Genomic DNA, 13,828 nt, shown 5'->3' with positions numbered 1-13,828 from the left:
AAACATCAGATGAGGCTAACAAAAGTAGCCCAGCCTCCATAAATCAGAGCAATTTAGGATCCCAAACAAATCTGCAGAAAAGCGCACAAAAGATCGAGTGGTCCAAATCATTTTCGATCTTCGATGAAACGGAACTGCGTAGAATGCTCGAAGAAAATACACACAAGGAAGCCGACCCAACGCAACTGAGCCTAGAAAATTTGGGAAAATTGGAATACCCGGACAACATTGGCAAAAGAAAAGCTAATGGTCAAGAAAGGAAGATAACAACCGCTCCAATAATCCTTACATCAAGCCCAATAAGACAGCTGGCGGATAGGAGCCAAGACTCTACCATAATAAAGAGCACAACAAAAGAAGAACATCCTATAACTATCTCTTCATTAGAAAGTTTAAATAGATCAACAGGGGTACACCCACAATAAAAGGAAGGAAAATCCACACTTTGGGGGGATGTGCTCCTAAAAAGTTTACAACAAGCAATTAATGCGCTGAACTATCAGTCCAACAAACTCGACGTGCAGGTAGATTTGATGAACCTAATCGCATCTCACATAGCGGGAATAAATTTGAAATTGGAAAAAATGTTGTCATACATCATAAAAGAAAAGGAGGAAGATAAAAAATGGAAAGAGAAACTAATAGATCAAAACTGCGTTTGTAAGGACATAATAGACAAATTAGCAACCTTACCAGACATCTTGAAGGAAATATTAGCAGTATCAAGTCGGAAAACCAGCAAAGGTGAAAATCCCAACACGAAGGAAAATAAAAATGGAAACCAAAACAGAATAAGTCACAACATCGAGGAAGAAAAAACTTTAAATGATATAGATGAAAATGAACAAATAAAGGGAGGTCTGGGAGAAAACAAAACAATGGGTTCATCCGGTACAACAGAACCTCTAACAAAAAAACAGCGGAAATGGGCAAGGAAGGCAAGAAAAAACGCTACCAAAAGTAAGCAGGCAAAACAATTCTTTGCCATCTTCAAACAGAAGACAAAAGAGGCCAGAATAAACCCAATCACAGACACTCCAATTACAGACACTCCAACCAAAGAAGACGGAAACAAGGAAACAAACACAGACGAAGCAGAGGAACAAACAAAACCTCCAGTCAGAACCAAAATAATAACAAACACACAAGGAGAATCAAAAGACGAGGAACGGATACTCACAAACAAAGCCAATGAAAATAGCAAAACGCTAAAATCGAATCATATAGAGGTGTTAGAACAATTAAAAACAAAGGAAAATAATCCAAAAAGGGAATGTGAAATATGGGACAATAAAGGATTAATTCAGTACACTGAAGGAAATTCACCATACACCGAGGAAAAAAAGGAAAAAGAGCAAACCAATAAAACAGAAGTCAATCAAGCGAGGAAATCAAATATTGGCCTGATCATCACAGCGGGAAAAAATGGAAGAACATGCAGAGACCAGGAAGCTGAGTCAAACAATAAAACATGCCAAAATGAAGGAAACTTCCAAATAGGTCAAGACAAAATACACCACTTACAACATGCACGCACAGTAGATTCCATTCGTCCGGACTTAACAAATATGGCCGACCAAAATGATAACATAACCCACATTCGATTTGATACAACAGAGGGAAAAAGGAGATTTTATCAAACCGGACACCCTGAAACAGCAAGAAGAGAAACAGAATGCAAATTACTGTTCAAGACGGAATTCCAAACAAAAGGAAATTCAGACACGCTGAACAGGGGAAATATCCTTCGATTAATCGAAGAGATACCCATACTGAGAGGGATAACAACAAGTGACCTGAAAGCAGTGGAATTTATCCAGGGAAACACAGATACGGGCTCGGAAATAAGTAGTACCACCTGGGCATCTAAAGAAATAGCAGAACTCATATTCTCAACTAGGACACAGTTCACAGAATGGGGAATAACTTTAGAACGTCTGACCCCAATAAAATATCCATTCCCCTTACTAATCAACAAGATTACCCAACCTAACAACGTAAAGGGAAAAACCTAAACAATCCTGAAAGGAGCAAGAAATAAATCTATTTCGGAACAAGACTCGAGTAGTACTAAAACAAAGCAACTACACCAGGGTCTGAAGGAACACAATGACTGGACCTGGTTGACACGGGCGCTAAACTCCCATCGATCCTGATGCACGCAAATCGACACAAAACAATCGAAAACCAAATGCCAATTTACCTCCAATACCAGAAACAAAAATAAGGATTTGCTCGTGGAACGTACATGGTTTCAAAGAAATGTCCCAAGACCGAGAAACAACAGATTACCTGAGTAAATTCGAAATAATTCTACTCCAAGAAACCTGGAATGTAACCGCAAGGCAAATCATGGGATACGAGGAACATCACATAATGGCAGAAAAATTTGCAAAGTATGGACACCCAAGGGGAGGTCTGTCAATCTTCATTACCAATAATTTTGACTGGAAAACAGAACTGCTTGACTCAGGAGGGAATTGGATACAAGTGATCAAAGTAGAGCGGAAAGCAAAGAAAAAGAACCCTGGATGGAGTTTACTTATTATAAATCTATACATTCACCCAGACAAGACGACTAAAATTGAAAAAGCTCAAACTTTGAAAAATTTGATAAAATCCTTACACAAAACTTACCATTCGCACGAGATATTCATTTCTGGTGATTTCAATTGAAATCTAATAAAAACAAATAACAAAAAGGATAAAATCCATAATATCTGGAGCGATCTGGAAACATTAGAGCTAACAATCCTAAATGGAAAAATGGAGGGAGACAAACCTGCCAAAACCACTTTCTCCAGTGGGAAAAAGAACTCCATAATTGATTTCACCCTAACAAGCATTGAATTAAAAAAGAACATAGAATATTTTGGTATACAAACTAGACCTGAGAGCGACCACTTCCCACAAGAGACAATAATGAGGTTAAACACCGAAGAGAAAACAAAATTAGAACTTCTTTCCGCAATTCCGGAAATATACAAACTGAAAAAACTCAAAAGCAAGGGCCCAGTAAAAAAGGAGATAATGGACGCAGTGTTCGAATATGAAAGCTGTCCTACGGGCATGGAAAACCAATCACCCATAGCAAATTGGGAAAATCTACATAAATTTGTGCTGGGAAAATTTGCAATAAATACACCGGTAATTGATGGTCACAAAGCAAACAAAGAGCCATGGTACAACACCAAACTAAGAGATAAGAAAAGGGAAATTGCGAAAAAATTAAGAATAAGGGCAGCAGAAAGAAGGTCAGGAAACGAAGTAGATAATACCGACATACAAAAAATGAGGAAAGAATATAAAGAGGACTGTAGAAAAGCTAAAAAAGCTCACACAGAAGAAATCTGGGTGGATCTTCTAAGAACAAGTAAACTTCCAAATAGTGGAAAATTTTGGAACATAATAAATAAACTCTCAAAAGTAGTCGGTGAACAAGCCAATATAGGAATAAGTGAAACAACATGGGCCGCTTATATTAACAATCTGTACAACATCCAGAGTTATCCAATCAACACAGAAACTATCAAAAACCTAACAGATCTAGAACAAAAAGATACAGCTCCCGGACAACGGAAGAACATCCAGCAGGAAAGCGCTGCCCAAGAGGAACAAGCACCGTTGACAACGACTAAACACCTAACCGCACTAATAAGGAAAATGAAAGCAGAAGGAGCAGCTGGCCCAAATAGAATGCCGAACGCCTTATTCAAATATGACACCGACTTCTGGGCAAAATACTTGACTCCACTATTTAATTATATTCACAAAGAAAAAAAGATCCCACCGTCCTGGCAAGGAAACATCTTCCACCCAATTCATAAAAGTGGATGTAGAATGGAACCCGGAATTACAGATTAATAGCCTTAATCGACGTGGAGGCTAAGCTTTACTCATCCTGTATATTGTCCCTACTTCAACTTTGGATAAAAGACAATAATATAATACCTAAATTCCAAACCGGTTTCAGGGAAGGCATGGGCTGCTTAACCAACTTGTCAGCACTGTCGTTACTAATTGAAGGAGCAGGGAAAAGAAAGACTGGACTAATAGCCTGCTACATAGACCTGAAAGCCGCCTTCGACCGAGTCCCCAGAAAACGCCTATGGAAAAAACTAGATCTTTGGGGTCTACCGCCGGCATTAATGGAAACAATATTGGCACTATATAGTGGATCATGGGCAAAAATAAAACTGGGAGACGGAAGGAGAATATCTGCAGAATTAAATATAACTAATGGCCTCAAACAGGGCTGCGTGCTCTCCCCAAGCCTTTTTAATATATATCTGGCCGACCTAAAAGACCATCTACAGAATGCAAACGGACATCCGCCAAAATTAGCCAACGAAAGTATTCCGTTTCTCCAATATGCCGATGACATAGTAGTCTTAAGTCAAACGCCAATAGGCCTACAAAGAATAATATCAGAATTAACAGATTACTTTGAGAGAGATGGCCTAGAACTAAACATCAAAAAAACAAAAGTGGTGAAACTAGCGGGCAATAGTAGAAGATCTTTTAAATGGTACACAAAAGGCAGACAAATCGAGGAAACAACGGCTTACAAATATCTGGGAGTTACAATAAGTAAAAACATGTCACTTTCAGACCAAAAAAGAATCATCACCGCTAAAGCACAATCACTGAGCTTTGCGTACAAAGTTCTCCAAGATAAACTGCAATGTCCATCATACGACCACCTGTTAAAGGTAATGGCAGCCCAAGTTTTACCATCACTCTCATACGGACTGGAAATATGGCATGGAAAAGAAGCAGCCATTTTAAATACTCTCCAAACAAAAATATACAAATCTGTGTTCCATCTATACAAAGGATCAGCCCCGGCCCAAATAAGACTAGAATTTGGGTTACAAAATCAAATATACCAACGGAAAGCTGCTCTAGTAAAATGGTGCTGGAAACTAAGATCGGCAGAAATGGGCTCTTTAAACAACCTATGTTGGCAAGAAATTAAAAAACGATATGACCAACATGAAGCCAACTCATGGGGCAATGATCTGCGAGCATCACTAGAAACCCTCAAAATAGAGGAGATCTGGAAGAAACCACTGGAAGAATCATCTTTCAAAAAGGTTTGCAAATTAAATGCAAAAGCTTTATCTTTGGTGGAAGACAAAAAGACTTTGGCCAAGCGACGCCATGCATGGACCGTTTTAAATTCATACAAACAATTAAAACCTCAAGCCTACCTCATAGCGCACTTCCGGCTATCTTTAAAAACAAAATTTATGGCCCTCAGAATGGGAGACCACTGCTCCAAAGACTTGATTCCATCATGGAAAGGCACGCATCAGGGACGAAGTTGTAGGTTATGTGACTACCACAGTGAGACTTTGTGTCACCTCCTATGCACATGTGAATCATCCATAGAAAAAAGGAAGAACTTATTGAAACCTATTTTTAATATGCTACAGATTCGTACCTGCAGGCAAGCTGTGACCAGCTGGATGGGAGCAGGTTCAAACATTCTAATATGCCGTGGGGTAAAATTCATGAACTCTGTAGAGAATTTGCTCCAAAAATAGAAACAGACCACAGATAAGGCCTGGGAGGAAGTATTTAATTAATGAATGCTAAAACAAATTTTAACCACATGAACTTTTAACCTGTCGTTATTTTAATAGAATTTTTGTATATGTATGCTTTATGGTTGTGATAAACCAAATAAAGTAAATTTTTGACTGACTTTTTGACTATTGCTATATTTTACTACCAAACAAGCAGTCAGGATTGCTTTTTTGGTTCTTTTGTAACCATTGCACCCAAAGTAACACATAACCTAAAGCTTCACTGTAGTAAAAGCTGTAACATATTGGACTTTTCTGTTTACCTACGCTCAGTACATTTATAGGGCACATTTTCACAGTTTTTGTATGGTCCTAAAATGCTTCTGAAGGTGGGTACACTAACACGTTAGTATGGGCATTCTCTATTTTATAACCGTAGCATTTCAGCCGTTGTAACTTGCCATATGGCAATCCATACCAAGCATTGGCAAAGCAAATAGGGCTTGCCTCTGCGAGATCTATTCACTTTGCCAATTTATTTTATCCATATTATACAGCAGCGCTAACTTCATGGCAGCATAACTGAAAATAAAAATGTGCCATAACGGAGACAACACTGCCTTTGTCGTACAGCTGTTTTGCTTTACTTTCAGTCATTTGCAACATAGCTAAAAACATCAGCAACACCAATAAATCTCACATAGGCTAGAGCTAGACCTATTGGGTTTGCCAAAGCTTTTTCATTCAGGTGGGAAAACGATGCAACATAGTGATATGATTCAGCACAGTTCATGTCAGTGTGTTCACTGGAAGCCTCGCTTGTGGCTGGCCCTGTTCTCTCACCTGCTTCATGCACAGATTCAGGCTAGGGTTACCAAATAAACCCTTGTTACCAGGACATTATTTTCCCAGTACTCGGTTTACATTTTTTTCAATTCATTTTCAGGAGTGCCAGTGTAACTGGTTTAACTGAACTGAAACCAGACCACAGCTGCAATGAATTCACCACTTTGTTAGTTGAAATTCTAGAGCAGGAAGCAAGGTAATCATTGAACATCGAAACCACCCTGGCCGGGATCGGCCGCCATCACAATGATGTCATACAGCCACCATGGGCATGAGTGTTGTCTTTAAAGTTGCTGGCAAATCAGCAAAGGAAGTGGCTGCTGCAACATTACATCTATATGTTTGACTTTTGGTAAAGTAAACAATGACACCTCCAAATAAACGTACCAATGTTGTTTAAGCTGTGCTGGACAATAATTCATAGCTGCCCAATGTCATAGGTCCCTGTATGATATGCTGCTCCTTTCCAGATTTTTGCTTTGAATTCTGTGACATTCACTGTTTCATAAGGGAATAACAAGGATTCCAGTCCCATTTTATAATGGAATATGCAAGACTCTAAGTCCCAGAATTCAAAGTAAAAAAAATCTCGACTGGCGCAGCCCGGCAATATTGTTATTGTAGGCTGTTGAGATTCTTTTCCATGGAAAGCGTACAGTTCTTTAAATGGACAGACATTCTAATGGGGGATTGCGGGTACTTTCCAAGTAGAAATGTCCGTCTATTTAAAGCACTGCGTGCCGGTCCCTATAGTTCAAATGAACCTTCATCAAATCCTTCGGCAACAAAGGCTCCTTGGGAAGTCACAGGGGTGCTTCTCCCCGTCGAAGGCTTCTCTGGAGCGGGCAGGGGAGCACCGCCGAGGATAGGTGCACCGGGAGGTGAGGAGGAGCCGGTTCCTGCTGGAGTACCCTCTTCCTGCCGAGTCTGCGCGAGGCGGGGGCGGGCCCAAGACGGGGCGGAGCTCAGGCCGGGGAGGACGGCTGCTGCGGGACGCGGGTCAGTGCTGAGGCTGGCGCTGGAGAGGAGGCTGGGAGAGCAGTGCCCTGGGGCGGGCGTCTGGGCTGCCAGGGAGTCTCACGCTTCACGGACCAAGGGTGCCGCCCGCTGAGAAGAGACGCAGCCGCGGGTACAGGCAGGACCGGAGAGGGAAGACCGGCCAGCCGGTGTGGGAACACCCGGCCGTGTGGGGTCACCTGTGGCGGTGCGTGCGCTGCGGCAGCCGGCACCGCAGAGCCAGCAGCAGAGGACACACCGCACCGCAGAGGAGCCCTCAGCAAGAACCAGGAGGAGCACGGAGCACCGGCTGTGGGCGCCTCACCTGGCACCTGGAGGGCAGCGGCCACTCCGTCAAACAAGTGCAAACTCACCCAGCGCAGTCCAGAGCGTGGACCCTGAGTGCAGCTGTGCGGGGTCCAGCCTGCAGTGCTTCTATTGCATCCCGTACAGGAACCGAGTGACCCGCCGTGACCCCTCTGTACTGTGCCCAGCTGCACGGCTCCCAGGGATCTTCCACTGTGGCCGCGTGCTCCGTGAACACCTGCAGTGCCGCCCCTGCGAGTAATGTCTCTGGGGCGCAGGTGGGCGAGGGCTGCATAGACAAGAGAGAGTTCACAAGAAATTAAATAGGTCCTCGCCTTCTACGACTCCTGATGCCAGGCTTGGGTGGGCCAGGAAGGCAAGCGGACCAGGCGGAGCCTGCCAGTCCGGGCACCCGGCCTGCCAGGGCCAGCCGCGGGGGGGTCATGGCCAAGTGGCTGAACAAGTATTTCAGTTTGGGCAACAGCAAGACCAAGAGCCCCCCACAGCCCCCGCGACCCGACTACAAGCAGCGACCAACAGGGGGCACAGAGCCCAGTGGGCATCAGCCTGGGCATCACCATACTTCGCCTTTTCCTGGTGGGCAACGAAGCCATGAAGAGAGCGACCTGGTCCGCGCATACCGCGCGCAGAAGGAGCGCGACTTTGAGGACCCGTACAGCGGGCCCGGCTCGTCACTCCGCAAACTGCGAGCCATGTGCCGCGACTACTGCACCCAGGAGGAGCTGGAGCTGGCCCGCAGGAAGGGGGTGCCGCAGTGTGGGGGCAGTGTGCGGGAGGCCCCGTCCCCTCGGGGCTGCTGTGCAGCTTCGCCCATCCTGCCCGCCTCGGGCTCTCCTTCGCCGCTGTACCGATGCAACAGCGAGCGGCGGCCTCTGCCCGGCCAGCAGCACTCGGCGCCCCTTCTGTTGCTCTCCGAGGTCAAGTACATCTCCCCCAAGCACCGGCTCATCAAGATCGAGAGCTGCGCTGGCCTGGGCACAGAGCCCATCCCTGGAGTGGTGTCCACCACCTGCAGCACGTGGAGCCCTACCGCAGGCTGCAAGAAGCAAAGCATCCCGGAGGAGAGCAACCCGGCCAAGAAGGAGAAGGTGAGCAACATGGGCTCTTGACATCCCATGTCCCTCTGCCTCTGCGTAGGCATCCCCCCCCCCTAAACCCCCTTGCAAATCCTGTTGTTCTTTCAAGGCTAAGTCCCCACCACCTCAGATCTTCACAACTGTCCTCTCGCATCTTCCCCCGGATTGTTCCGCCACGGTTCCATCCAAAGATATTCCATCCTAAGATTTTGTTGCCCTGCAATCTACTATCCCTTAACTTGATTTTTCGGTCGCATGTCCTTATCTGCCCCAAGCTTCCTGATTTGTGCCTCGACAGCACAGTAGTAGTTGCTGAACTTACTTAAACTGTCACCTCATACTTGCCAGATCAGCTGACCCACAAACTGAGCAAAACATCTATCCGAAGGGTGGGGGGTTACCTAATTAGCTGTAAAAATATTTTAATTCATTGTGTTTTGTGACTCAAAATCAACTGTAAAGAAACCATGTCATTGGGATCAAAAGTGAAGTTTGAGAAAAATGGCCCGATTTAGAGTAAGGATCTAAAAGTAACAATGGTATTTTTTAACCCTTTCTTCAGCAGCTCTGAATATGTACTTTGGTGCAGAGAGAGAACAAGAAATGATTGCTTGCACATACCAAACTGTGTATAAGCAAATCAAGTCCCCTAATATATTAATGTACAATTTTTATTATATTAAAATCCAGCCATGGTTTGATGCAGTAAAATGCCTCCTTATGGAGTACTATTCCACAGCTGTCATTTTTTTGCCCTTTCACTGCTCAGTTCTTTCTAGCACCAAACTCTAAATGATCTTAAAAGTATATTACTTGTGTATTTTGATTATTATGTACCGCTGTCAGTAGATTTAAAATACCTTACATTAATGGGGCCAGAACAACTAATTGGTGATTGCAAGTGAATAGTAATAGTTGGGGCTAATTTTCCATTTTGAAAGCGATTTTTGTGTTGCTTCTAACATTCGACCCCTTCGATGACTCTTAACAAAACTTTGAAATGAAATAGCAGTAGTGGCTTCTTGCAGATCCATCAATGGGGGATAAAGAAGCTTCAAAATTGAGCATTTTCCTATGTAACTTTATTAGGAAACTTCTGTTCTCTACAACAAATGCTGCTGAAAGTAATTATAACAAACATGCCATGGGACTAGAACTTTACTCCGTGGTGCGCCTTGGTTTGGGGTAAAGCAGTTCATTCATTTCTGAGATGAAGGCATATGTGGGCGCTGACATATTTTACATATTTGGAACATTGATAAAATGTTGAGGATTCAAGGATCCGGCTCCTTGTATCCTCTATAGGTGCCACATTTGAACAATCAACCTATTCCATTAGAAGAGAGAACATTTCTCACCTTCGTGAAATGGGATGATTAGGGAGTATGCGAGCAATCTAATGGATTGGCAGTGCATTTAGTGGTCGCGTTAATGATTTTCTTGGCAGGGCTGTGATTTGTGAAACTAGTCCTAACTGGACAATTTCTGGATGGATAAGTTTTTGTTTCAAAACTATAGCAGCACTTTTAGATGTGTTTTGTAAACGGAATTTCAGAGTTTAAAAAAAACCCATACATTATGGTTTTATAAGCAGTAAAAACTATAAATCACCTCTAACTAAATTTCTAACCGAAAAATAATGGAAAACTGTTCATAGTAAGGTGATAAAGGGAAGGCATGGGCCTATGTCAAATACTAAGTTCATGTGTCCTCCAATGTCCACATATTTTATCTGGTTTGCCCTTCATCACGGCCAAAGCCCTATCTGACCTTTACCGTGGTTTGCAAGGCCCCCAGTACTAGGGATTAACTTTGATAAAAAAAAAAAAACATACACAGCTCTAGCGCATTCCCTCTCCAAACTGATCTTCCAACACTAAGTAGTTTGATGACGAGTGAAATTAGATAATGATACACATGTAAGTATGTTTATGTTTTCTCTCAACATGCCCCTGGCATAAAATTGTTTCCCCACACTATATTCTTGTTGATCTAAAACATTTGACCACCGTTAATGACTTATTCTAAATCTGTAAGTTTATTTCTAGATATCAGATCTTCTGTAAGACCACCACACACAATATTTTGGAAATCCTCCAAAGATTCTTTGGTGCCACGCGTTGGTTGTGTTAGGATGCTGAAAACACGCTAAGCGTACAGCAGCCCAGGATACCTGTACATTGATGAAAGCTACATTTTGTTGCAAATTATGATTTTTTTTCAGAATCTGTTGTGCCTGCTAATCCTTTCAAAATGTAATTTTTTGGGACAGTTGCCTGAAATGTGTGAGTATGTGGACATATTTGGGTACTAGCTTCCTCGTTTTAAGTGTTTAACCGTCCTGTAATGACATGATCGCAATTACGTTTTACGTTTTTGCCTTAGTCTTGCCCTCTATCTGTTTAAAAAAAAAAAAATTTCATCTCGTGAATTTTGTTTTCCTCTTTTATTCAGAGGTGTCCACAGCAAACTACTATCCATATCTTAAGGCCCAAAACCACAGCAATAAGGGATTAACATGCGCAGCCTATAAAGCAAGGCTTGCACTGAAGCAATGTGTTCTCTAGCACATAACTGCAGTCTTAAGCTTGGGAGATGAACCCCCTTGTGTGTATTCATCCACAAAAACGTTGTTCCACCAGAAACAGCTCAGAACAAACAGTTGATGTATCTGTGTTCTGGTGTGCTCTGGGACCTTCATGTCACAGGTTGGAATCCTTCTGAGTGAACTTACTTTCCATTCATTCATTCGGAGTGTTTTTTGGTTGTGGCATGACATACCAGTTTCAGCTCTCTGAAATCAACATTCAGTATTGGACGCGCCCGCCGTTACAAAAAAACCTCTATTTTAATTGATGAGTCTATGCAAGTGGATATGTGGAACCCTAAAGGATACAAGAGGGTAGTATACAGGCGAGACACCTTGACGAATGTGTGCCCACAGGGTCCGCCCCATCAAAATATCCATGTTGAAAAGAAATACCTCCATATAAATAATCACACAGTGATAGAAGAAATTGTAAGTTGCACGCTACTACATCTGTACCGCATGTCTGTGTGCATGTGGTCACCAATTAGGAATCACACACTAGTGACAGGAACGTCTCAGCCCTGAAGAAAGCCATACTGGTACTGTGGGTACTTTATTAGATGGCTGAAACATGTAGATCTAGGATATGGGTGGTCATCACCTTCTCATATCACATCCACCTATGTTTTTAATCTTACCCAAGGTTTCCATTATTAAAATTGTCTTGAGAGGTGGATAGCCTTTAGGTAATGTTGATCCTGTAGCCAAAATGCTGAAATAAACCCAGTTCCGCTGTAATGCAGGCGTCTCAGCACACCCAGATGTGCTAGGCTTCTTGGGTCAGAACCCTGTGATGAAGCATGTCACTAACTAGTGTTAGTGGTTGAGGGTTCTTTTAGAAACCTAATGAGTTTCCCAACTCGCTTGAGTGTGGGGGCACCTCAATATGTTTTTGACTTGGTTAGTGAGCTCATTTTCATTGGTTTGTTAGATTTTATGAGACATGCACAACACATACTTTCAACTGTCACCTCCAGTAGTTTAAAATGGCCACGATTGAGAGCTCTGGAGTTAAGGCTGAAGGGAGTGCAAGTTTCTCACAGTGGCTGTCCGTGGGTCAAAAAGGTGTTTAGAATACATGTGCATCCAATCATTGGACTCTGTGTTGAGTGCACAGGCAATGGTTACTTATTCAAGTTGCAATTGTGATTCTGTGCAAGTGCTTATGAAGGAGGTACACAGATGTCAAAATATTGAAAGGGTAAAAGTAAAACAAAATAAGGTGCTTACAGGTGAGTGGGGGCAGTGAAGTGAAGTAGGTACATTTATTAGAGAGTGAAAAGAGGGTGCTGAAGAGGAGAGAGATAAGGTATAAGATATGTGAAGAAAAAAAGGGCATACTTGTACATACTAGAGTAAACTTAACAGGAGTGATTGAGACACTGACACCTTTCCCCAGGCCTTGATAATACTTAATTTACAGTCTCACAAATTTCAGAACTGAAACATTTTCTATATTAATTATTTGCAAGAAAATCTTTGTCACCCATTTATCGATTGAATAACCATTGACAAAAGCAATAGTCCTTGCTGGTTTTAGGTATATGTAGCACGTATCTGGATGCAATACCCGAAAACGCAGAGAGGAACAAAATCAATGGGACTCATAGTTTTGGGAAACAGAGAAATTCCGTTTACTAGTTTAAGTCACATCCTTAATTAAAGTGGCCACGCCCCTTTAAGAGCCCCCACCCCCACACATTTTTTTCATCCCTCCTAAATACCTTATCAGTGTAGAGTATTATTACGGACCAGAGATGAAGCGTGACCCACTGGTCACCCTTTTACCACATCTATTGTCAGGCTTTTGTGTCAGCCTGATACTTCCGGAGTGGACGCTGAGAACCTGACTATTCTTTTGCTTTGGTGGCGCGTGCTCGCTTGTGTTGCTTTCTTGTTCTAGTCGGGCTGTTTGCTGCTGTGATTTTGTATCTTGATTTCTGGCTAATTATTATATTCCCCTCCCCCCGCCCCGTTGTAAGAAGGCGCATTGCTGGTAGTGGGGGTGGGTTTGTATGTGTGCGTCGATGTCCAGATGGCTTGTGATGTGAAATTGTTCACTGTAAATGAATTTACTTTGGGTGATCTCACGCACAAGCTGCATTAACCACAGTTTAGCTCGGGACAGCTGGTGCGGCCGCAACATTATCTGCTTCTCCACAATTACAGCAACTGATTTCACGTCGACTGTTCACCCTGAGGTAACCTTTTCCAGAGACGGCTCAAACAGATTTGGGTGTCTGAGTATGTCTGCTTATTGTGTCTGCAACATCTGTGGTCAAGGACTACATCAGTATCGAATGTCATTTAAAAAAAATAGAGGAAAAAAAGCATTTTTATAAACGTGTTGTGAAACCTAGTTCTTTCCATATGCCCGTAAAACGCATTTAATTAAATCAGTTTATAAGCTTGTCCGTTGAAGCACAGAATTGTTGACTGCCTCCAAATACTTCTTTGATTTA

At 42.7% G+C, this 13,828-nt stretch overlaps 1 protein-coding gene across 1 annotated transcript in view; it reads left to right on the top strand.

The window, feature by feature from the left end:
• The first annotated feature begins 7,379 nt into the window (after nucleotides 1-7,379).
• Nucleotides 7,380-13,828, top strand: part of SHB (SH2 domain containing adaptor protein B) — a 430,643-nt gene continuing 424,194 nt past the window's right edge. Inside the window, exon 1 of the mRNA XM_086961857.1 lies at nucleotides 7,380-8,788. Coding sequence (XP_086817983.1) covers nucleotides 8,030-8,788 — 759 coding nt within the window. The 5' untranslated portion in view covers nucleotides 7,380-8,029. The remainder of the gene's footprint in view (nucleotides 8,789-13,828) is intronic.

This window comes from Lissotriton vulgaris, chromosome 3_1 (assembly GCF_964263255.1).
Source record: "Lissotriton vulgaris chromosome 3_1, aLisVul1.2, whole genome shotgun sequence".
NCBI classification, from domain to species: domain Eukaryota; kingdom Metazoa; phylum Chordata; class Amphibia; order Caudata; family Salamandridae; genus Lissotriton; species Lissotriton vulgaris.
This window is presented reverse-complemented; position numbering and strand designations above follow the sequence as displayed.